This window comes from Camarhynchus parvulus, chromosome 6, assembly GCF_901933205.1.
Source record: "Camarhynchus parvulus chromosome 6, STF_HiC, whole genome shotgun sequence".
Classification (NCBI taxonomy): Eukaryota; Metazoa; Chordata; class Aves; order Passeriformes; family Thraupidae; genus Camarhynchus; species Camarhynchus parvulus.
Window position 1 is genome coordinate 28,048,330 of NC_044576.1, and position 22,714 is coordinate 28,071,043.

Below are 22,714 nucleotides of genomic sequence, written 5' to 3' on the forward strand. Positions count from 1 at the left end.
TTCCTAGGGCTTTAATAACTCTTTCACATTCTGCATTGGCATTATTTTCAATAATGTCCCATATCATTATTGGGCGAGCTATATCATCGCCGCATTGCCTTTCTGCTGCTTGGACTACCCAGTCCACAAATGTGGTAAATGGTTCAGACAAGTCTTGGCTAATCAGATTATAGGCTTTTTCAAAACTTCCTGCAGGCTGAATTTGCAAAAAGGCTCTGCGAGCCATCTTTTTAATGTCATCTAACACTGTTTTGGGTAAATTTACTTGATTATCATTCTGATCATCAGGAGGGTCACCAGTCAGCTTAGACATGACAAGGGTACGAAGGTCTGCATCAGTACTTTGTCTCTAAGTGGCTAGTACCCCTGTAAGCAGTCTTTTCCATTTGAGTTCCCATAGCATACATTGTGAGCCTGTTAGAATTATACTAGCAAGATTTTTACAGTCATTTGGTGTGAGTGTATGTCCTTCCAGGGTACTTTGCAGCAGTTGTTTAAAATACGGGGAGCAGATACCAGTGTCCCTTATGGCTTTTTGCAATTCTTTTATCTCATGAGGTGGGATAGACACCTGTGTTCTAGGACCACCGGCTTGCTGGCTGAATAGCACAGGCATAGCTAGAGGATTTAGACTGTCTTCTTTGCAAATCTGGTGTCTGACTTCATGCCAGTCTCTCAGTTGAAAATTATCAAAAGATTTTTGTGAGTTTTCTAATTTGGGATTAATGCTGGTGAATTTTCAGGGTTTAGTGTCTCTTTCTGGGTCGAGAAATCTGTCCCAAACACAGGGGGGACTCTAGAACTGTTTGGTAACAGTTCTTTTTCAAAATTGTTTTGTGTTGGGATCAAAGTGTCAGCATTTGCAGGGGCGAAATAATTCTCTGTCTGTCCTGTATTTATTAAAGCAGCTGTCATATTTCAGCCTTCCTGTGAAAAAGGCTTTACGGCACCGGTTTTACGACAGTCGCGCTTTACTGCACCTTTTACGACACTTTACGACAGTCGCGCTTTACGGCACCGGTTTTACGACAGTCGCGCTTTACGGCGCCTTTTACGACATTTTACGACAGTCGCGCTTTACGGCACTGGTTATACGGCAGTCGCGCTTTACGGCACCTTTTACGACACTTTACGACAGTCGCGCTTTACGGCACCGGTCTTACGACAGTCGCGTTTTACGGCACCTTTTACGACGCTTTACGACAGTCGCGCTTTACGGCACCGGTCTTACGACAGTCGCGCTTTACGGCACCGGTTTTACGACAGTCGCGCTTTACGGCACCGATTTTTACGACAGTCGCGCTTTACGGCACCGGTTTTACGACAGTCGCGCTTTACGGCGCCTTTTACGACACTTTACAACAGTCGCGCTTTACGGCACCGGTTTTTCGACAGTAGCGCTTTATGGCACCGGTTTTACGACAGTCGCGCTTTACGGCGCCTTTCACGTCATTTTACGACAGTCGCGCTTTACGGCACCGGCTTTACAACAGTCGTGCTTTACGGCACCTTTTACGACACTTTACGACAGTCGCGCTTTACGGCACCGGTCTTACGACAGTCGCGCTTTACGGCACCGGTCTTTACGACAGTCGCGCCTTACTGCACCGGTTTTACGACAGCCGCGCTTTACGGCATCTTTTACGACACTTTACGACAGTCGCACCTTACGGCACCGGTTTTACGACAGTCGCGCTTTACGGCACCGGTTTTACGGCAGTCGCGTTTTACGGCACCGGTTTTACGGCAGTCGCGCTTTACGGCACCTTTTACAACAACCATGCTAATGCATGTTCTCTTGAGGCTATAAAAGTGTAGCCCAAAGGAATATTTATTACTTTGTCTTTAAAGTAATTTTGCTTTGAAAGTGTTTTATTATGCCCCGGATTTATCTTTTATAATAATTAAATTAACATATGCATTAATTTTAATATTATACAATTAAAATATTTAAATGCATTACTTTTAAGCTGTTTTGTTGTTTGTCTTCTCTAAAACGTTGTTTCAGTGTTTTTATAAAAATGGAAAATGGTGTTGGTTAAAACAGTTCACTATAAACAAGACAATTTATTACAATAGGATTTCCTAGTATTTTTCATATTATTTTTATTCTTTATACTATGTGGATGTTTCTATTAAGTTTACTTCAGTATGAGTATTATATTCCATTGTTTGTGTTTTTATACCAGCAAGGATATGGGAATTAGTTGCTCATCTCATTTCATCATAAATGCAGGTGTGTGCAGACTAGACTGAAATTACACTTGAAAGTAATCATCCATGGAGCCATAAAGCCCTCGTCTAAAAAGAGCTGTTGAGTCTGAAAATGTTGTAATTTACTTCTGTTTTATTTGCAGATTGCCTTCTCACAGCACAATACTATCATGGATCTGGTGCAGTTCTTTGTCACCTTCTTCAGGTAAATTGCTTTCTTTTGTCTTCTGACTGAAATCCTGATGACTCTTTACCATCAAACCAGTATCTTAACCAGCTTCTGAATCTTGAGAAATGCCTGAAAGGAGGCCTCCAAACTGTGGTCCCTAATTTGTACCAGTGGAGGGGCAGCTGCTGGAATCTTGCGTTATATAATTGTGTATTTCATGTTCAGTGGTACAGTCCTCACACCTCATGAAGGTTGGCTGGGTTTGTACCATATATTACAGGGATTAAGAGGAACTGTACCTAAAGAATCAGACTCTTAAATACTGTGAATGGTCCAAATTCTGTTTTATTTCTGTTGCCAAAAAGGGCACAGAAATGAACAGTGCCTGAAGTTTTCTATACCCAGGGCACTGGCTAATGGTGAGGAGCTTAGTAGGTGATATAAAATATCCCATTTCTCCTCTTTGACCACAAACAGAGCAATAAAATGCTGATTGCCTAAAGGTCAATCTAGTGGTGTTTTAGGTGTTTGGTTTTTGGTTGGTTTTGTGTGTGTGTGTGTGTTTTGGGGTTTTATTCTCTTTTTTTCATGGGGAGACAGCAAGTTCTAAAACTCATGATGATTATGCAAATGTTGAGATTACAAACCCATATAGAAGAAAACAAAGTCTGTGCAAGTACACCAGACCAGAGGGATCCTCTCACAAATAGCAGAGGTGAACTAAGAGCAGTTTGTTGGTGCTCTGTGCCCTGGTGCAGCCTTAGAAAAGGTGAACTTAAGGCTGTTAGGTGGTGCAGCCATCTCTATGGGTGCATGGAATTGTCTCTCCAAGTATGATGGTCTGTCTCATGCAGTTTGTTCTGGGTAAATGCACAGGTAGGATGTCAACAGTTTGCAGCCTAAAAGAATAATATTGATAAGGGTTTGTTTGTTTCTTGTCTTGTGTGGGTTTGGGTTTGTTTGTTTGTGGGGTTTGGTTTTGTTTGCTGAATGGGAATTAGGTGTATTGCGACTGTGGCAAATCATGGTGGTAACAATAAAAATAACCCAGGCCATACTTACTAAGATTGTTGATAGAGAAAATAATTGTGTTTAAGGACAATTTGAATGTACTTGATAACAAAACATACTTCAACATGCTTTGAGAAACCTGCCTGTATTATATTTCTATTTCTGAGGTTGTGACAAAATGCTGTTCACCCTGCCTGGCCAGAGCAGCAAATAGACCCGTTTGACAATAACTGCTATTCAACAACCAGGCAAAAGTGTAGTTTAAAACTGTTCCTTTGTAGGTTTTGTGTTCCAGACTGAAAGATGAAATGAACATTTTACTGCATCAAAACAGGCATTTTAGAACTGTCCTGTTGTATCAAAATGAACTGTTTTAAAAACATTGTTGTGTAAGGAATTTTTTAAAACTATACACAATAAAGCACAAAATGCATGATTTTGATGAAATTAATGCTTGATCTAGCAAGATACTGATATTGTATATCCTAGAACAAAAACAGTCTAGGATAAGATAAATAGAAGTTATATTGAAAAAAATAAGCAGAATGTTCTTGAAACTGTAGTGCTTCAGAGCGTGATATGCATTGTGAAAAACCTCCACCCTATTTAATTTCATTCTTTTTCTGCTGGAATGTTTTGTTTCAGCTACTGGTTCAGTGACCTTTTCTCTAAGAATAAAAATGCAATATGAGTAGTAACAGATTCCAAACTGTCTTATCGAGAGTGTGGCATCTGTGTTGCTGTGCTGAGTGCCTTGAAGACTTTTAGCCATCACAGAAATTCAGAAGTCTGTGACTTCTTTTCTTTCCACCTTGTTTGAAGAAGTACAGATCTCACTGGAAAGTTTCACAGGCAGCGAATGTGAATGATCTTACACTGAAGAAATGCAGTATGCAGAGTTAAAGAAAGCATATTTCTGTATTACCTGGACCTCTAAAACCCACAATATTCTAAAGTATGGCAGTTTATTTGAAACTCTAAGGGATATAGAAATTTGCAGTGTTGACAAGTCTTACATGGATATATTGATTTAGCTAAATAGGTGCTAGGACATTTTAGACATTTCATATGGTTTTATGAAGTAGCTTTATTTTATGAAAATATTATTTACTTCTTTAGATCACATCTAACATCCATGAATATTGATTGTTCAATAATTTTTTGTTTTTATTATCTTTGATTTGAATTAATCCTAATTGGAGAGCTAAGAAACACTTAATTTTTATACCTGCTTTTAAATAAAATTATAACAGTGTAACAGAATTTATAACAGTACTCAAGCAATTCCCAGATAATTATTTGTATTAAGAATCTGAAGCATAAGTTCTGGTAAGAAATGTGGTTAAATCTCATAATCAAAAACCAGGCAAGCATGAAATTGGTGCAGACGACAAAGGTTAGCTGTTAATATAATCATGATAGGAAATGATAAGCAAGTGCCAGAACTATGTTTTTAAAGCAATGCATTTTTAAAGCATTTCAAATGCATTGTACCAACTACTAACTCATCAGGCATGTTCTCTGAGCTCCCAGAACTATTACTTCTCTTGCCTCTGGTACTTTGGGTGAAGCTCATTGACTGAACAGAATATTTTAGTTGCTTTTGTAACATATCTCCGTACTGTCATAAATTACAGAATCTTCAGGTTTTAGTAAGTAGAGCAATATTAAGCAATATGGACTCTTTGAAAGTTTGAAAATCCTTCTTTTGTGTGTGCTTTAAGAAATTCCATGAAAAAATATGGTCATTTAGGCTCAGGGGTGCATTCCTTCTGTTAAATCTTTCTGTGTGCAGTGTAAGTGAGAGAAAACAATACTCAAAATATACCCAGTGCTTATTGCAGAAGGAGAGGATGGGTATTTTGGTAAAGATGAGCATGTCCTACAACAGGAATTGTCGCAGATGCTGAAGATCCAGATTTATTAAGTCCACATGTAGGGCTGTGTGCTGCTTGCAGTGGGAGGGGGTGGCTGCATTTCAGTGGTGTCAGAATTTCTGGGAGCTGCAGTGCTTGCATCCATCACCCTGGGGTGAGTTTGCAGTGGGAGAACTCCTGCTCTTTACCAGCATCCTTTGGTCTGTACCCTGCCTTCATGTTTTGTTTCTATTTGAATGAAGAATGGTAAATTAGTGCTGGATTTTGGAGTGCTTATCTTTATGAGATCGAATATTGATCTCTATGAGAAAGACAAAAACCAGTGTGTTGGGATCAGATCATGTCCACCATGGCTGGGATCTCAGAACTCTTATAAATTCAAATTAGAGTATTTTATAGTAATATGAAAATCAAGTTAACAAAGCAAAATGGATTTTACTTTTGAGGCTAGAATAAAATTGATTTTTACTTAGTGCAGCATTAAAAGTTTTCATCTCACTTGGAAGCACAGAGCTGTTTGACTTCCACTGGGAAAAGCGTGTCTGTACTGTGGTGGGCAATTTGAGTTGGGTTACCTTCCTCTAAGTGTTTGTTTTGAATTGTTGAATGTAGTTTTGTGTCTTCTGCTCTCTGAATCACACAGAAACTTTGTCATCACTGTGGAGTTATTTGGTGTATTCATATTTCCAGAGAAAGCAGCCACTTGTTATTGGCTTGCGGGCAAAGGAGATTCCCCAGTACCACCAGATCAGTTGCTTTTCAAAACAAGGGATGAGTCACTTAATCTGTCAGTGAACAGAACTGTTTTCCATTATTTTCCTCCTGGTTTTCATCTTTCTGTTTGTCCTTTGAGTCATTTGGAAGTGTGTGTGAGTGTTCAACATATTTTGATTTCAACAGACGCTGTTCCTCAAAACACAAATTAGAGGCTCAGATATCTGAAGATGGCCTGTGTGCCTGTGTTTAAAGCTGGTATGGGCTTCTTCCTTCCTTTAAGTCAGTGCAGTTAAAGTTTGGAAGTCTCTCTTCCTTTATGTAGCAAATACAGTGAGAGGTGTTCATTGTGCTTCCTGAAGCTCTGGCATTTTCTCCTTTCAGGGATGTGTCTTTCTAGAGCTGCATTGGATTTTGTATCCTAAGAAGCATCACAGATGATTCATACTGTGTTTATATTTTGATTTGCTACATTTTCTGATGTACTTTGTTAAATCCAGTTAGTCAGTTTTTTCTTAGACTTCAGCAGCATCAGGGCTCACAGCAATTTTTCTTCTAGAGTGCTTAATCCTTCCTGGTCACTTTTTTATGAAACTCCAGTCCACTGTACTTTAAGCAAAAGAACTAGAACAGGTTTTCATCTGTGATAAATAGACTTGAAATTTTGCTTTTGTCATTTTAATTCCAAAGGGAAGGAATTGAGTTTTCTTATGACATGTCCAGTTGCAAAGTTAACTTCAGGAGTTTGCTCCCAGATGTGAGGAATACGGTGAAGTGGGGTGAAAGCTGATGAAGGGAAACAATAACAAGAAATAAAGGAAGTAAAAGCATTAGTGTTTTCCTTCAGGCCGTGGTGTCATTGTCCATTACAGCGGGTGACAAGCAGCTTTGTCAAGCCCCGTGCCCGCCTGTCTCTGCAGGCAGGTCGGTGTGATGGGCTGGGCACTGAGTGACAGCCAAGAAATGAGCAATCTCCTCATGGCAGGGCAGAAATATTCCAGGTCCCTGTGCTCAGCTGAAATAAATCACAGAGAGGGAGAAAAGACAGTGCTAGACCGCGTGCTATGCTGTGAATTTCATACGCCCAAAAATATTAAATCTGATTATTCCTTTTTAGAGGAGATATCTTAAATCAAAGGAATTAATCTTCTGTATTGGAATATTAATGCAAATATTCCAGTAAAATTTTTTGGTACTAAATGAAGTATTTTGTGTCGGAGGTTTTGTGGTCTTTCTAAATTATCTGTTGCAATCCAAGGTAGGGATGGCTATGTTTTGTCAATAAGAAGCAAAATTATGGAAATTCTACTGTGAACTCCAAAATCCACACTAAAAATTACACAGTAAAAACTAAACTAGTTACATAATCTTTTTAATTTTTTTAATCTGAATTTTTTGATGTGAATTTAATCTCCATATCTGGCCCAGTCATGTTCTGTATCATAGTTGGTTTTCTATGTTTTCAATAATTTTTTGGTGATATTTTAGGAAAACACTCACCGCTTGGAAAAATTATATTTCTTTCCTAATATGTTTTCAGTCTTTAGTAGCTGAAATTCTAATATCAGGTTGAGGGTAATCAGGGGCTTTTTATTCTTTATCCAGTACATTTGCAGAATTTTTAGTGTTCTTCTAGAATGATGCTTCTTTGGCTTGGAAATCTAAGAATCCTTGCTCTGTCCTCAGGAAAATTGAATTTTAACAGGACTTCTAATAAGGAAAGTTATGACTTTTTTATACCTACTCATTTTAGCATATTTGCCTCTTTGGAAAAAGTATTGGAAAGGTTACAGATGGAAGGGAAAAGTTGTTTGGACTGTGTTAAACTTCTTCATTGTGTTTCAGTCTATCATGCTAAACAATGCTGACATGGTATGGTGACTTTCTAAGCATATTTTACATTTCTGTGATGCATTATTGAAGAATAATAGCTGTACTAGAGAGAGCAGTGAAAAATAACAATGGGTGAAAATATTGAAAAGAAATTCTTGAAATAATGTGAATCTCTTGGTTTGGAAGGCTGAAATTTAGCATTGGTGACCATTCTTCTTCCCTAAATTCACTAGCTGACAGTAACTAGAAAAAATTGCTCTTTCTCTCTCCCCCTCCCCCCACCTTTAATTTTAAATCCTAAATTACCATAAATCAGGGAGACCATTGCAAAAAAGCAGAAGTGAAAGCACAACTATTTTGTAATAGAAACAATATATTCAAATTCTAATTACTCTGGAAAGCTACTCCTGAAAATACTAAATTCTGTATTTCATAATTTGTCCAGAATTTCAGTGGACAAATATATATAAATTTTATACTTTTTTTTTACATGCACCATCACTTATTGAGAGAAATATGGAGTATTTCACCCATGAAGGGCAAACACATAAAATTATATGAAATATTAAAGTATTTTCCATAACTAAAGAAACATAATCACGCTTCATGGCTGTGATGTTCTATTTATTCAGTGCAGATTAATTTCATTTTACATGAGATGAAATTGTTTTGTTTGTAAATCTTTTTTATTTGTTGCCTCAAAGAGGTGAAAGGAAGAACTACAGAGGGTAAAAGTTCACATCTACAGCTTTATTGTATAATATATTTCAGGGTCCTTTTACATGGTTCATTTTAATCTGATATTGGATTGGCAGATTAAATGGGAATGTTGATCTCTCAATAGCATCTTGGTGTACACTGCATCCATTTTCTCTTTTAAGTCGAACATAAAGGCTGTTTGTGTGATTGATTGTTCATTCATACTTCACTATAGCAGCTTGTGGTATATTTAACAGAAACCCACAGCTTTGTGGATGTATGCATGAATTATGTATGTAGCAAAATAGAAATCTAAAAAATGTATGTGTGCTTTTTTAATAGTTATTTTTAATAATTATTTTATTGAATAAAGTTATTTAATGCTCCCCTCCATCCACTGTAACATTGTTGCACATGTACATAATGAAAAAAATGCCAATACTTTTTTTTCATAATAATTTTTCTACTAATTACAAATTCCCTGTTCAAACATTTCTTTCTTCTTTAATTTCAAGAAGATTTTTGATGTTTCATTGCACAGGAAAGACCAATGAACCCAGACTTTGCAAAGGCAGTTGTCAGAGATGATTCTAAACTGTTATAGGAGTTTATGCCTTGGGAGAAGAAGGATTAATTTGGTTTTCTGTATTGAATATATATTAATAAATTATTTAGCACAAAAAATAGTAGCTATTCTGACTAATAAGTTAATACATATTATGTTTATATTTCATTGCTACTGCTTACTTTAAAATATAACTGATATAAAATGCAGTTGACACCATTGATACTTCAATCTCCCTGTTTCCTATTATGCATTCAGAGCTTAATTTGTGAAGCTTTATTTATACCATTATTGAAGTCTTAGTTTGTCATTTTTCTTAATTTTGCTCTACTGACTGAAAATTATTTTCATGATATTTCTAATAGTAATTTTTAATGTGCTGCTCTGGAGACTTACAGCATTCTTTTAGTAGTGTCATGGTTTTAACCATGACAAAGTAAAACAAATCTCGTGTGGATATTCTTTTCCATGCATTCTTACCAAATACAGTGTTGAGTCTGGAAGGACCAGATTAGAAGGCAGATATATATTTCTTATTAACTCTTAATCTGTTTTGTATAAGTTTGGTAGTTGTGAATGTGTAAGAAGAGAATTTTAAGGGAAGTTATGTGACTTTCATGAATCAGTTTATGCAAGAGTTATTTCTGGGGATATATGGATTTTCAGGACTGCATCAAAAAATAACATTTTAATCAGTCATCTGGATAAGAAGAATTATCCGTGTAATTAGTTTCAAATGAACTTGAAACTTGTTGCTTAACTTGTGTGAATTCCATTTGAGACACAAATAAATACAAATTTGCATTTAAATGATTTTTGGTAATACTTTGAGTTTTAAATACCATCGTAGATACTTTACCTCATATTCAGGCATTTCTTTAGCTTTTCAGTTTGGAAAGCCTGAGCTCAGTGCTTGAACTCAGTGCCTGTGTGGCTTTTGGATTACAGGGTTCACATTTTCCTTGGGTTCCTTTAATTCAGAAAGAAGCTGTGGGGGAAAAGAATGGAATATAGATCTAGACTGATGGAAAAAGCCCCGTCATATTTAAGGCTGTGCAGCAATGACATTTTGTAGCTGAGGAGGGAAAGATTGCAGCTCTTGGCTTTTCAGTTCCAGAAAATGGGAGGCAGTGCATGGAGCTGCTGGTGGTGCTGTCATGACAAGCAGGAATAGGAAAAGGACATTCCTGAATCACCTGGCTGGTGATGCTGGCTTTGTTGGCGATGCCTTTCGCTGGCTGTGCCTCTCCCTGAGCAGAAATTCAGCACTCCCGGCTGAAATGTCTTGGCTCTACAGCCAGGATTTATTTCCCTGACCCCACACACTGTGCTACCATGAACTGGAATTTGCATGTCCTACTTCCTTGCTAGCCAAGACTACTTTCCCCTAAATCTTTATACAATTTAATTTGGAATTGTAACACTTAATTCCCAGAATCATTCTAAATTGCTAATCACTGAAATAGTCCTACTTATAATGATGTTTATAAAACTTTCTGATTCATAGCAATTTAATTAATCATTAAAAAAAATATTCTGCTGTCATACACATCAGACTTCTAATATTATGTTTACAATGCTTTGTGCTTCAGACAATCCTGTTGAAATCTTTGGAGCTGCTTGTCATGTGTATACCAGTTAACACAAGGATGGCTGAACCCAGCACATCATATTCATAAACACAATGTTCTTGTCAAGTACAATGAAAGAAATCAATTGCTGTGACAATAATTGCTATTTAAGTCATGGTGTTAGAAAAATAATTGTTCAATTATTTTTATTTTAGAATTGTGCTTGCTTTATAAAATATCAATTAAAATGGGCTCTATTTGCCAATAAAAAGATAGTAAATAATGTGTTGGGAAAGCAGTTCTTAGAAAAACTGTTAATGTGATCTGTTGGAAACTTTTGCAGTACTACCTTGAAAATATTAAGTTAGGTATGAGACTTGTTTTCTTTGCATATATCCGCATTAAAAAGTTTCTTTGCCATCAGTTTGTTTTACTGAATGTGCTAAATTGTAGTTCATGTTAGTACTAGAAGAGAAACAATAGAGTGTGGGGTCACTCTTTAGATTGCTATTTAGGGAACTGTACATTTTTGTGCCCTTGTCAAAGAGAAATCAACAGGCAGGAGGTTGGTGGATTCAGAAGAGTATTTAATTACTGTTTGAGCTCAGCAAGACTCAGGTGATTGAGCAATAATTGCCTTGATGCCCCAACTCCTGTGTTCAAAAAGACTTGGGAGAAGCCTGTAAAATATGTATATATGTGGGCAGTAAAATATATATATGTGGGCAGTAAATGAGTCTGCTATGCCCCTAACAAACTTGATGAAAGGAATTTTGGGAGCTTCTGTCTCTGCTGGTGAGCAGTGTGAAGAAACAGATCATCACTTGGGCGAGATGGTGCTGAGGACCTGACATCCACACTGAATGCTTTTTTTTTTTTTTGTCTTAAAACTAGCTCTGGTTTAGTTCCATGGATTGACAGCCCCTTTGGCTCTGGAGTGAACATTGCACATCTTCTGATTGAGCTCCAGGGCTGCTCCACAGGGGCACTCTGGGCTTGGTTCAAAACCCCATTCCTGATCCACACTAAGCCAGCCCCGCAGGAGTTCCCCTTGGGACACAAGGATGGGTCTGTCACGTGTTGGAGCATGGGGACAGGAGGATGGCAGTTGGTAGAGCAGTGTGACACCCTGTGCTGGCCCAGCTGTGCTGCTCCCAGGCTGGGCCCAACCAGGGGTGCTGCCCCACGCTCAGCTCTGGGCTGCTGCATTACCTTGTCCTGCAAGAAGAGTAAATGTGATGGATGCTCAAAGTACAATCTCACATAATTTTTCATTTTAGTAGATTTAAAAGTATACTAGATGAAAGTTAAAGTTTTGTAGAAGTGTTTGCTTTCATTGGTTTGTGGAAATTTATTTGAATTATTGTGCAAATTACTGTCTTAAGTAAAATCGTAAAAACAACGATTATTCTCTTTGTATGTTAAACAATTAGAGAATGAAAAAAGAAATAACAAAGAATGGCACATTTTGTTTTGTTTACCTTCTATTTACAGTATTGATTCTTAAAATATTTATGCTTAGTTCCTTTTACATTCCTGCAAAAATAAGTAAATTATTTCACTTTAACCAAAGTATTACTTTGATACAATATGTAATTTATAGGCATTAATGCATAATAAAAAAAAGGAATTCCATAGTGTACTTATTATGCATTCACAGAGCTTAAGGCACAAATGTGTCGTTAATTCATCTGGTCTAAACATGCTGATCATTACATTTCACAGATTTCCCCCTCTATTTATCCATGCAATTTCAATTTCTTTAAGAATATCTACACATTTTATTTCAGTTTGCCCAGACCAAGCAGCAACACATCCACTAATTCCCCTAACACTTTTTAGTTTGCCACCTAAAGAAACACAGAGAAACTAATTTCTGAGTTATGGAAAACACTTTAGTTTTCTCAGCCAGGTCTGCACTAAATATGCCTAAATGTGACCTCTGAAAGTCAAAAATTTGCTCTGTAGCTTGCAAAAATATTTATGCAGGCAGTAATTATTCCTTGCAATCTCCCCTCTCTTTGTTCTATTAAATCACTATTTCTGTTTTCATATTACCCAGAGCCCTTCTGGGCAGAGCATCTGCCTAGCCCAGACCTCCCTGCCAGCCCTGGTGTTCTCTTGCAGCCTTTCCTTGGCCACTTTCCTCTGCTGTGCTGGACACAAACTGTGTACAAGGCTTCTTCCGCTGCAGTTCATTAGTTCTCCAATTGTTTATTGTCTCCAAAATCATGCTAGGACAGTAACTTCCAACCAACCTGTAATCCAGGGTGCTGGTGATGGATTGGTCATTTTCAAGCATGCTTTTTTAGTGTTTCCTCCTTTTTTGTTCCACGTGGTTTGAAGGGGAAACTGTGCAAAGCTGTATCCTTGTCTTCTGGCACTTTTATTTCTTTGCTCTGGAGAGCACAAAATCTTGATAATACTTGGGCTGCTGTGGTTTTAAGAGTGTCTTGGTATGGCAGTTGTATTATTGGGAGGATTTACATTGATAAATGCAGAAAGTCATTCACTCTGTACTTGGGGTTAGCATGTCATAACCCATGTGCTTTGCAGAGGAATTTATCCAAATGTCTGTTGATTTGGATGTCACTCAGTCTCAACTGGACAGTCAGAGATGGTGCACATAATCTATGATCATGTGGATTAACTACAGGCAAGTTGCCACTTGATCTTTTCCAAAAGTGAAATGATGTATTTGTGAAGTCACTGTCAGCAAAAGATTTTGTCCAAATTTTGAATACTTTTTGTGATTTTTCTCTGTATTCTCTCCATGTTTTCCAATTTCCTTTCACAAAATGCCAATGGCAGAGCTTTTAGAACAAGTCTGGTAATATCTGTTTTGGCAGACCCTTGTAGGGTGATAAATTTATCTCTCAAGTGCTGCTTACTGCTTTGCACCTGAGTATTTAAGGTTGTTTTAACCCTTTTGTTTCAGCATCCCAGCAGTAAATCATACTGAATTGTCATTCACAGTGGTCTCTAAGCTGGTTTGGGAACTGCTTCATTCCAAGGGAAAGAGAAATCCTTTGCAATGTAAATGACATCTGACTTCCTTGTTCTCATAAATGCAATTTAGCAATGATAGTGTATAAAAAAATCTAAAAATTGACCGTTGTACAATCTCTTTAACCTCTGTGCCATTAACCATTATTAATCACTTTTGTCTTTGTGTCATGCATAGATCTCCCAGCTATTATATATTTGTCCCATCAAAATTGAGTGGATCTGATGGGAGCTTTGTAACCCATCTTGAAGTTCCTTTTCTGATGTTGGTCCCCTGCTGACAGATTCTTTTTTATCTGCCCAATGGCCAATTTTCAGTTCATTTAATTTGCACTGCACTTTCTGTTTTTATATCAAGGAGGAGATAAGAAATATAATGGGGGACTGGAGAGCATCCACCTACACCCATCCTGCTGTTTTTTTACATTTTTTGCCTGTGATGTTAATGTCTTTATCATGGCTCTCTTTAAATCCCTATTGTTTCAAAGCCAAAGAGAACTTATTTCTTCTACCATTTAATTCCCCTGACCAAGCTGACCGCTTTCTTTTATACCTTTTACATTCAGCTTAGATTTTTAGAGATAAGGTGATGGTTGCTTCAAGGTAGAGGCACACTATAGATTTATGCACTGACATCCCAATGCTTTCTGGTTTGTTCTTTATTCCTTTTCTAATCTCTTTCAACATCCTATTTTCTATTTTGACTGCTACTAAACATTCAGTTGATATGTTCAAAGAACTATCTGCAATGACTTCATGATCATTCTCTTGAGTGGTAATTGCTAATTTAGAACCTATCATTTTGTATTTGTAGCTAGTTGTGGTGTTTTTTTCTTTCTTGTGCACATTGCCTTCAGTTCATTGTCGCTGAATTTCATTCTCTTATTTTATTGCCAAGTCACTCTGTATTGTGAGATCCTTTGCAGTCAGCTTTAAGTTTTATTGCCCTACATAAAGCAAGGATCTTATCTCACCACAGGCTGGAACTGGGTTAATTTCACAAAATCTATTTTCCATCTCTTTCTTCATTCATTCTTTAGCATGAATTTTGATTCACTCCCTAAAAAACCACCCTCTTAAAAAAAAAAGAGGAAAAAAAATTAGAATATTTACTTGCCAAGAAAAGATTATACAATAGTCACATTATCAATGCTGTAACTTCCAATGGTTTATAGTATCTATGGGTGTGTTTTTAAGACACTAATTTCTGATTTTAGCTTTGCAAGTAATTAATGTTTTGACTTATGAGAAGAAAATTTGGTGTGACCCACTCCACTGACATACAGAGCACAGAATCCATTTGTCTGAAGTCTTTCAGCCAGAATTCTGAATATTTTTTTATTCTACTAACTTAAGAGAACTGTTCAAGAAATTAATAAATGTGAAGGAGAGAATTTTCTAAGGGTAGAGATTCTCTTCCTGTTCATAATAAATCAGTCACACAGTGCAAGGCTCTCTCTTAGTTTCTTGTGTCCAGCTCCCTTGCATGTATTAACCTTTTCTAAATTCCAGGAGCACTGAGTTAAAAATTGCAAACAGACTTGCTGTTGTTTCCCTAATTTAGTGGATTTTGGAAGGACTATAGAGGAGGGGAAGAGTGAGATGGCTTTCCCTTACTTCATGCACAGCATCCCAATCTCTAGCAGCACATCAGTACCCTGATGCTGCGCTAAAGCATCTGTTGCAGGTACCAGCTGGACACTGCAGGGTAGAGGAAGGGAAACATTTCTGGGAAATACTATTTATAAGTCCTTCTTGGCTTAAAAACCTTAAAAGATGTTGCTGAAAAACTGAATTTATTTTGGTGGTCAGTGGGGGTTTTTTAGTTCTGCTCTTCTCTAGGCAACCAAATATAAATTTACAATCACTCGTGCTTGCCTTTAAAGGAAGACATTGGTTGTTGCTTTGCACTTATGCACAGTACTCCTCTGAACTATGCTACTTCCATAAATCTTGGTATTTCCTGTATTAAAGAATATATTTTGAAGCTTTTTGGCAGAAAAGTTGTAGATGTCTAGTAGTTATTTCAATAGTTAGATTAATTGAAACCACTTTGTACAGCAGAAGAGCAAACATGGTGTGAAAGTTCTTCACACAATTAGTAAATCCAGATACTTATATTAAAAAAAACTGTCTAAAAACTTGAAAGATCTTCTGAGTGATTACAAGTGCCAGCTTTAGAAGCCTTTTTCAGTATCCAGAAACTCACTAAAAGAGGTTGAGTTCAATGATCTTTCTACTAAAATACTTTATGGATTGAATGTTACAATACAAAGAAACTGAAGCAAGAGAGAAGGTGTATGCTCTGATTGTGCACTGCAGGTGTTTAATTTTCTTTTTTTTTTAAATTCTTCTGTTGTGTCTTTGGAACTGTAATGTGATGATGTCCTTGGAGATGTTTTCCCTGGGCAATTACCCATGGAAATACTCCATAAGATAACACAGACCTATTGTCACTATGCAAACCCAGCTCCTCAAATTAATTATACTCCTTGTGTAGTTACCCTTCCTGCATCCCAGGAAATTACTCAGAATTTACAAAGTGAATGGAATATAAACTGCTATAATTTTTTTTTTTTGCTATACTTCATCCTTTTTACTTCATCCTATACTTTTTTCCATCTACTGAACGTGGAACATGCAGTGCATATTGTTGAGGCTGTTGTGGATATCTGGAGGGTTATACTGGAGTTTATCCCATGCTAATGGAAACATTTCCAGGAGAAAACCAGAGCATGTGATGTGCATTTGCTTTTGGCTTTGAACGTGGATGGTTGACTCTTTGTAATTCTGGTAGAGTTTAGTTTTCCCCAATTTTGGGGGTTTATTTTTCCATGCTAGAATGCCTTTTTATTGCTTTTGATACCCTAAAGATATAAGCTTTTCACGAGTTACAATTCTTATTTTTTTTCTTTTGTAATTGCAGTTGTTTCTTATCCTTACTGCTGGTAGCTGCTGTCGTTTGGAAAATCAAACAAACCTGTTGGGCTTCTCGACGGAGAGAGGTATCAGTAACTTTAAGATTATTGTAGTAGCTTTATCTTTCAGAATATGTTGAGAACTTTCATTAACAGTCACTCCTTCCCTTTCTCCTGTATATGCAATTTAAATAATTAGCACTGCAAAAAAAAAAAATAGCACTGCAAAAATAAAATGCAGTCATTTTATACCTTGACTTTTTTATGCTGAAGAAGAAAAATCTATTTCTTTCTCCTGTCAAAAACTAAAGGAATTACAGCACTAGGCTGCAGAAAGGTAAAATTTCCTTATGGTGGCATATTTAGAATATTTAGAATAGAATTGAATAGAGTATCTCAGTTGAAAGGGTCCTGCAAAGAATTATTCAGCCTGACCACTTCAGGGCTGACCAAAGGTTAAACTATATTATTAAGAGTATTGTCCAAATAAATAATAATTTCTTGTACACTGATGAGGTTGGGGCACTGACCACTTGCTAGGAAGTCTGTTCCAGTGCTTGGCCACCTTCTCTGTAAATAAATGTTTCCTAATATCCAACCTGCACCTCCCCTCAAAGGAGCAAAATTCTCTATTAGAATCAGTAGTTTCATCATTAAATCTGTGGTGGCACAATTAAAATCTTCAGTAAATATTCATACATAAAATCACCTAATTCTTTTGTGGTCTAAATTCTTACAACTATGTTGAAAAATCTGGGCCAAATCTCTCTGTTCTTACCTGTTTAACAATTTATTGCTGTTAAATGAGGTTAAACTCTAGCTATGCTGCTACATGTATCTGATTGTATACTGATAGTTGTGATATTTCATTTTGCTCTCATAAATGAGATCTAAAATTTGTAGACAGTGATGTTTTCCCTTCTTGAACCTTCTAATCTTGATGATTTTTGGAAAAAGCACTTGCTTAATGTACTATAATCTTGAGGGTTTATTTTAAAGACAAGCTTTGGTCTACTTAATGATTTTTTTCTTAGTATACTGGCACTATGAATGTTTAAATAACTTTTTTACTGTAGATCTACAGTGAATTTATATATGCTTTAAAGGTGCCAGGTAACTAGCACTTATAATTTTCCTTCACTGAAATTATAATGTACTAATGCCAAGGTTTAGCTTCAAGTGGTGCTACAAAGGAAAATGTATGTTATTGGTACTTGTTTCCTTTTGGTAGTTTTTTAAAAATTCATATGAACATTCTTAAAATTTTTCTGAGAGCAAATTGTCATCTATTTCTTCTTATTTGCAAAATATAGATGAAAGTTATTGTAAAGTACCTTATTCAACTTAATATTATTTCATTTAAATTTGTCTCAATACTTTGATAGTTCTGTGCAAAACTGTGTTGTGATAGAATGTAGTAGTTCATTGTTTTAATTCCTCATGTTAATGAGGTTGGTTTATTGATGTTTTTAAGAACAAGTATGAATGTACCCATTTCCAGATCTAGAGGATCTGGTCTGTGTTCTGTGGTTGCTCTCCTAGATTTTTGGAGTATAATATATTTAATGTGGTCTTTAGGCATCATTAGATAATGAAAACATTCTCATACAAAAAGTTTCTCAAGTTTTCCAAGCATTGTTTTCCTAATATCATCAAAAGTACTTCTAAGATGGTATGAAAGCTAAAATAAGCTGTTTGATAAATGCAACATAAACATCAACCAGCTTCTTCAGAAGAGCAAAGGAGAAGGACATACTTGGCAACGGGATTAGAACTCAGAGCTTCATGGTTGGTTCTGAATTTTGGCTTTCCTTGAGTATAACTAGAGAAACTTGGTTTTGTCTTGTAGCTAGAGTTCAGTAGCATTATGAATTGTAAATGCTGAAAGAAATTTCCTTTATTTTCAATCTGCTCTTCACCACCAGCTGCAGTTCATGTAAAATACAAGTTTTTTATTACATTCCATGCAATATTTTCCTTTAATCTAGCTAGAAAACTTCTATTTATATGTAACATATAAGATTTTGCAATTAAGTGTTGCAAATAAATTGTATGAATAGCACACAGAGACAATCTACTGTTGAAAAGATTTCTGAAGTATCTACTTTAGAGCCCATTTGGCAGATGAGCTTTTAATCTCTTTCATCATTCTTTAAAGACAGGAATGCTTGACTCTTTAGATGTTACCTTCAATATAGACCCAAACTACAGTAATAGAAGTAAAACAAGAACACAAACAAATACAGAAAAGCGTGCTGTTAAAAGCTGTGCATCCTTTTATTGTTCCCCCTGATTTTCTTTCCTCTGAAGGAGGAGGAACATTACCATCCAGTTCTTGTCATCTTTTAGTAATACATTTTTTCAGGCTCTTGAGGTAAGCCAGAATTTTTTTTTAAAGATTTGTAGAGCCCTGTGTGTAGCTGAAAATTCAGAACCTTGTCCTGTTTTGCCCTCTGACTTCAATGCTTGGCTAAATTGGAATGTTATTGATTCCAAATTGAACATAGCATGGCCTCAATCCAGTACAGAGCAGGAGCAAGTTGTTTGTGAAGAGGGAATGTCTCAGTTACCCCACTAATTTAGAAATTTTCCCTCCAGTTTCTTTCCGAATTCATTGCTCATTCAGCAAATACTTGCTTTGCACTGCTCAGAGCACTGCCCACATCTTGCTGAGCAGTTAAAATTTAGGTTCTATCATAGGTACAGGTAAGAAAGTGTTACATTGTGTATATATGAAAATGGATAAATGTCTTCCAAAAAACATTAACTGATGTCTTTCTACACTAAATTCAGCTTCCTTTGCCCTTATTTGTTGGTCTTTCAGTTTATCTAGTTGAAATAATTTTTCCCCAAGTTAAGACCTTGAGCTTTGGTAATTTTTTTTTGCTCATAACAAAATTTTGGTTCATATTTTTTTTCTTACCTACATTCCTGTCTCTTAAGATATATTTTATCTCAAGTTTTTGAACTCTATATTCATACTTTAACTCCTGGATGAGCTTCTCCTCTTCTGCCTTCTGAAAGGGCAAGGGACAGCAGACACTGTCTTACCTTATACTATCAAAGTTATTCACATTCTGCATTGAGGGAAAATGGAAAGTATCATTCTTTTATTTTATAGTTCCAAAAAGATCAGTGAAACTTTGAGCAGTAGAACATGAACAGCCTCCTGCCTGGCATCCCTTGACACCTTCCACCACCCATCCCTCCCATGGATTTGTGACATTTTAAAAAAGGTTTTTAAGAAGGGCTTAAGAAGTAAGATAGTGGAATATGGCTCATCTCAGGGAGCTTGTTCCTTGAAAAAAATAATACAGAATATGATGAGATGATTTCCAAAGCATAATTCTTATAGCAGTGTCTTGATAAGAACACCCCAAAAGTCTTGATAAAAAAACCATTGAAGTCCCAAGAAAACAAAAACAAAATAGGAGGAATTTGGAACATTCTTGACAGAGCAGGGTAACATTTAGAGGTAAGTATGGAAATTGATGCAGGATTAGAAAAAGGGAAATATATACTTGCATATCAAATAAAGGAGTTCCTAAATATTGCAAGGTTTAGAAAATGCAAAGCATTTTTTAGTAGAGTCCTACACTATGTTAAAAGATCAGATAGGTATTCTTGGGTTTAATCTCTCATCCTTCCTTTTACTCCAAAGGCTCACAAATCTTTCTACTAGCACCTTTCTCAGTAAAATTTGACTTTCTAGTTCACTGGATGAAAAACCAAAAACTGTCATTTTCGCCCAAATGATTTGTTGGCCCTCTTGCATTTTATACCCTAAATTCACACAAGAGCCCATCCATGAAGCTCCAATCTGACTGTTTTCCTCCTTTATACAAGAAAAGATCTATCACCCAGATTTGCCAAATAAGAAATACGAAGAGAATATTATTTGTTTTCTCTGCATGTTTCAGATCTAAAATACTCATTCAGTCTTCTGCTCAGAATAGGTACAAGACAACCTGTTCATAGATCATTTTACTGAAAACTTGATAGGCTGCCTGCCAGATTTCTAGTGGCTCAAAGGTTTTGTCTCATGAACTTGTGATTGAAAGGCATCACCCTGCTGATAGAATCTGCATCCAAATGATTTCTTTTTAATAGTGCATTAAACTTTTCTTTTTGCTGACAAGATTACACTGAGGTCACTAACAAACTCACACAGATGGGACTATAAACCACAAAGCTTCTAGTTGAGTTAATTTAGCAAAGTATTTGCCCTTCCTAAGGTAAACCAGTTGCTGCTCAGATTTCCTTTTGTGCACCTTTTGTACTGTTGGTCCCCTCAGATGTTTTAAGGAATTGTTACTTTTAATCCAAAAGCCTGTAATCACTGATGTACATAAAGTGCCTTCTTCCCTTCTCTCAGACACACAAAAGACATGTGCCAATGTGTCATGTGTTGCTATCTAGGATCACAAAAACATAGAATTGTTTGAGTTGGGAGGGACCTTTAAAGGTCATCCAGTCCCACCCTCCTGCAATGAGCAACCAGAACAGGCTTCTCAGAGCCTCATCCAGCTTGAACTTGAATGTCCCCAGGCATGGAGGTTTCACCACCCTGATCATAAAAACATATTCCCTATATCTAGTCTGAAATATGCATTTGTGTATATTGGATCAGTCAGTTAGTTAAAATAGATTTGTACTTTTTTAAAATGTAAATCGCTTTTTTTTATATATTATTTTAATTACACACCAGAAAGACAGTGCATATCTTTAAAGATTACTTAGATTCTTATTTCCTCATGTAAAACACTATAAAGCTCTTGAGCAATGGGGAAGTAATGCATGATTGCCCTTTTAGGTAAAAAATGCTTGAAAGCCTGGATTGTGTGTGTGAAGTGCTTACCTAACTTTAAAGGTTAATATCATTTATATATAGCATCTCATTATACACTCAGCTGTGCACCATTTGCCTGTCTTAAGGAACAGCATATACAAACATAAAAACATGGAATTGTAGAAAATGCTTGTTTCATACAGTGTGTGGGTGCCACTGAAGTTATTGCTTCTGTTTATTAAATATGCTTATGTTTGTGTAAAAAACCCTCCACCTTTCTGCCTTGATTTTGTTATCAAGGTAGTTTTGTTCTCTTAAATATTCAAAAATTCTTACAAATAGACAAATGAAACTGAAGTAGACTACTTCTTAATAGCAGTAACAATTCATGTAATAGCTTTAGGCTCATTTCTATGGTAACTCTAATAAGAACAAAGTTCAGTTATGTCAATAGCACTAATGAATGTGGAGAATATAAGCATTTCAGCTCGAGCTTTTTTGCTTTCTATTCAAATGACAATTCTTTAAAGTATTTCTTTTAGAAAGACAGTAATGGCTTTTGGTGAATATGATATTGCTTATGGGATGCAACACATTTACTTCAGCAATACTAAAACACAGAGAATATGGTGTATTCTTGAACAACAGTTTTTGAAGGAACAAAAGCAATACTTTGTGTTTCAGGGTGAGCAAAGAACCAACAACAGCAGATGTAAGGAAACCAAAAATATTGACATGCATAATTAATGTACCCCAGTGTGTAATAGTATTCATGTGTGTAGAGGTCTGCAGGATTATATAGTTTATAAGTTGTTAAGCTCACAGATAATTTTTCTTTTTTGCTATCTTCTTGTCTGTTGCTTAGCAAATATCTTACACATCTGTATGTAGTTACTCATAGGCTGTGTGAGTAATCCTACTGAAGTCAAAGGAGCTATTCATAGGACCAGAATCTCAACTTGTTATATTGCTCGGGCTCCTCTGAAATCAGTAGAGCTATGACTGCTTATTTCATCTGTGGATCTAGTTTTCCTGAGGATAACCGGGGCATTTATTTTAGGTTGATGTTTTCTGCATTCTCTCCAACCTAAAATTTAGGTTCCTCTCTGAATGAACCTTTCAAGCAATATGCCTGGGTAGCTGACACTAGATCTTGTCTCAGGACTCCCTCTGCAGTCAGTATAAAAGGCCCTTCCAAATGACAATTTATCCTGCCCAGTTTTCAAAGTGTTCACTCTTTATACTCTGATACTTGTGGGGACCTGACTGCTTGTTAACAATACAAATAACCCATCGAGTCAAATGTCCCATACTGAGAGTTATTCTTCACTTTTTTTCCTTGCATTTT

The 22,714-nt window shown here is 36.4% G+C and overlaps 1 protein-coding gene across 3 annotated transcripts in view; it reads left to right on the forward strand.

Annotated features, from left to right (window-relative positions):
* ATRNL1 (attractin like 1) overlaps window positions 1–22,714 on the forward strand; it is a 425,510-nt gene that overhangs the window by 208,765 nt on the left and 194,031 nt on the right. For all 3 annotated transcript variants that reach the window (XM_030950737.1, XM_030950738.1, XM_030950739.1), the window contains exons 25-26: window positions 2,358–2,419; window positions 16,586–16,664. In XM_030950737.1, coding sequence (XP_030806597.1) covers window positions 2,358–2,419; window positions 16,586–16,664 — 141 coding nt within the window. The remainder of the gene's footprint in view (window positions 1–2,357; window positions 2,420–16,585; window positions 16,665–22,714) is intronic.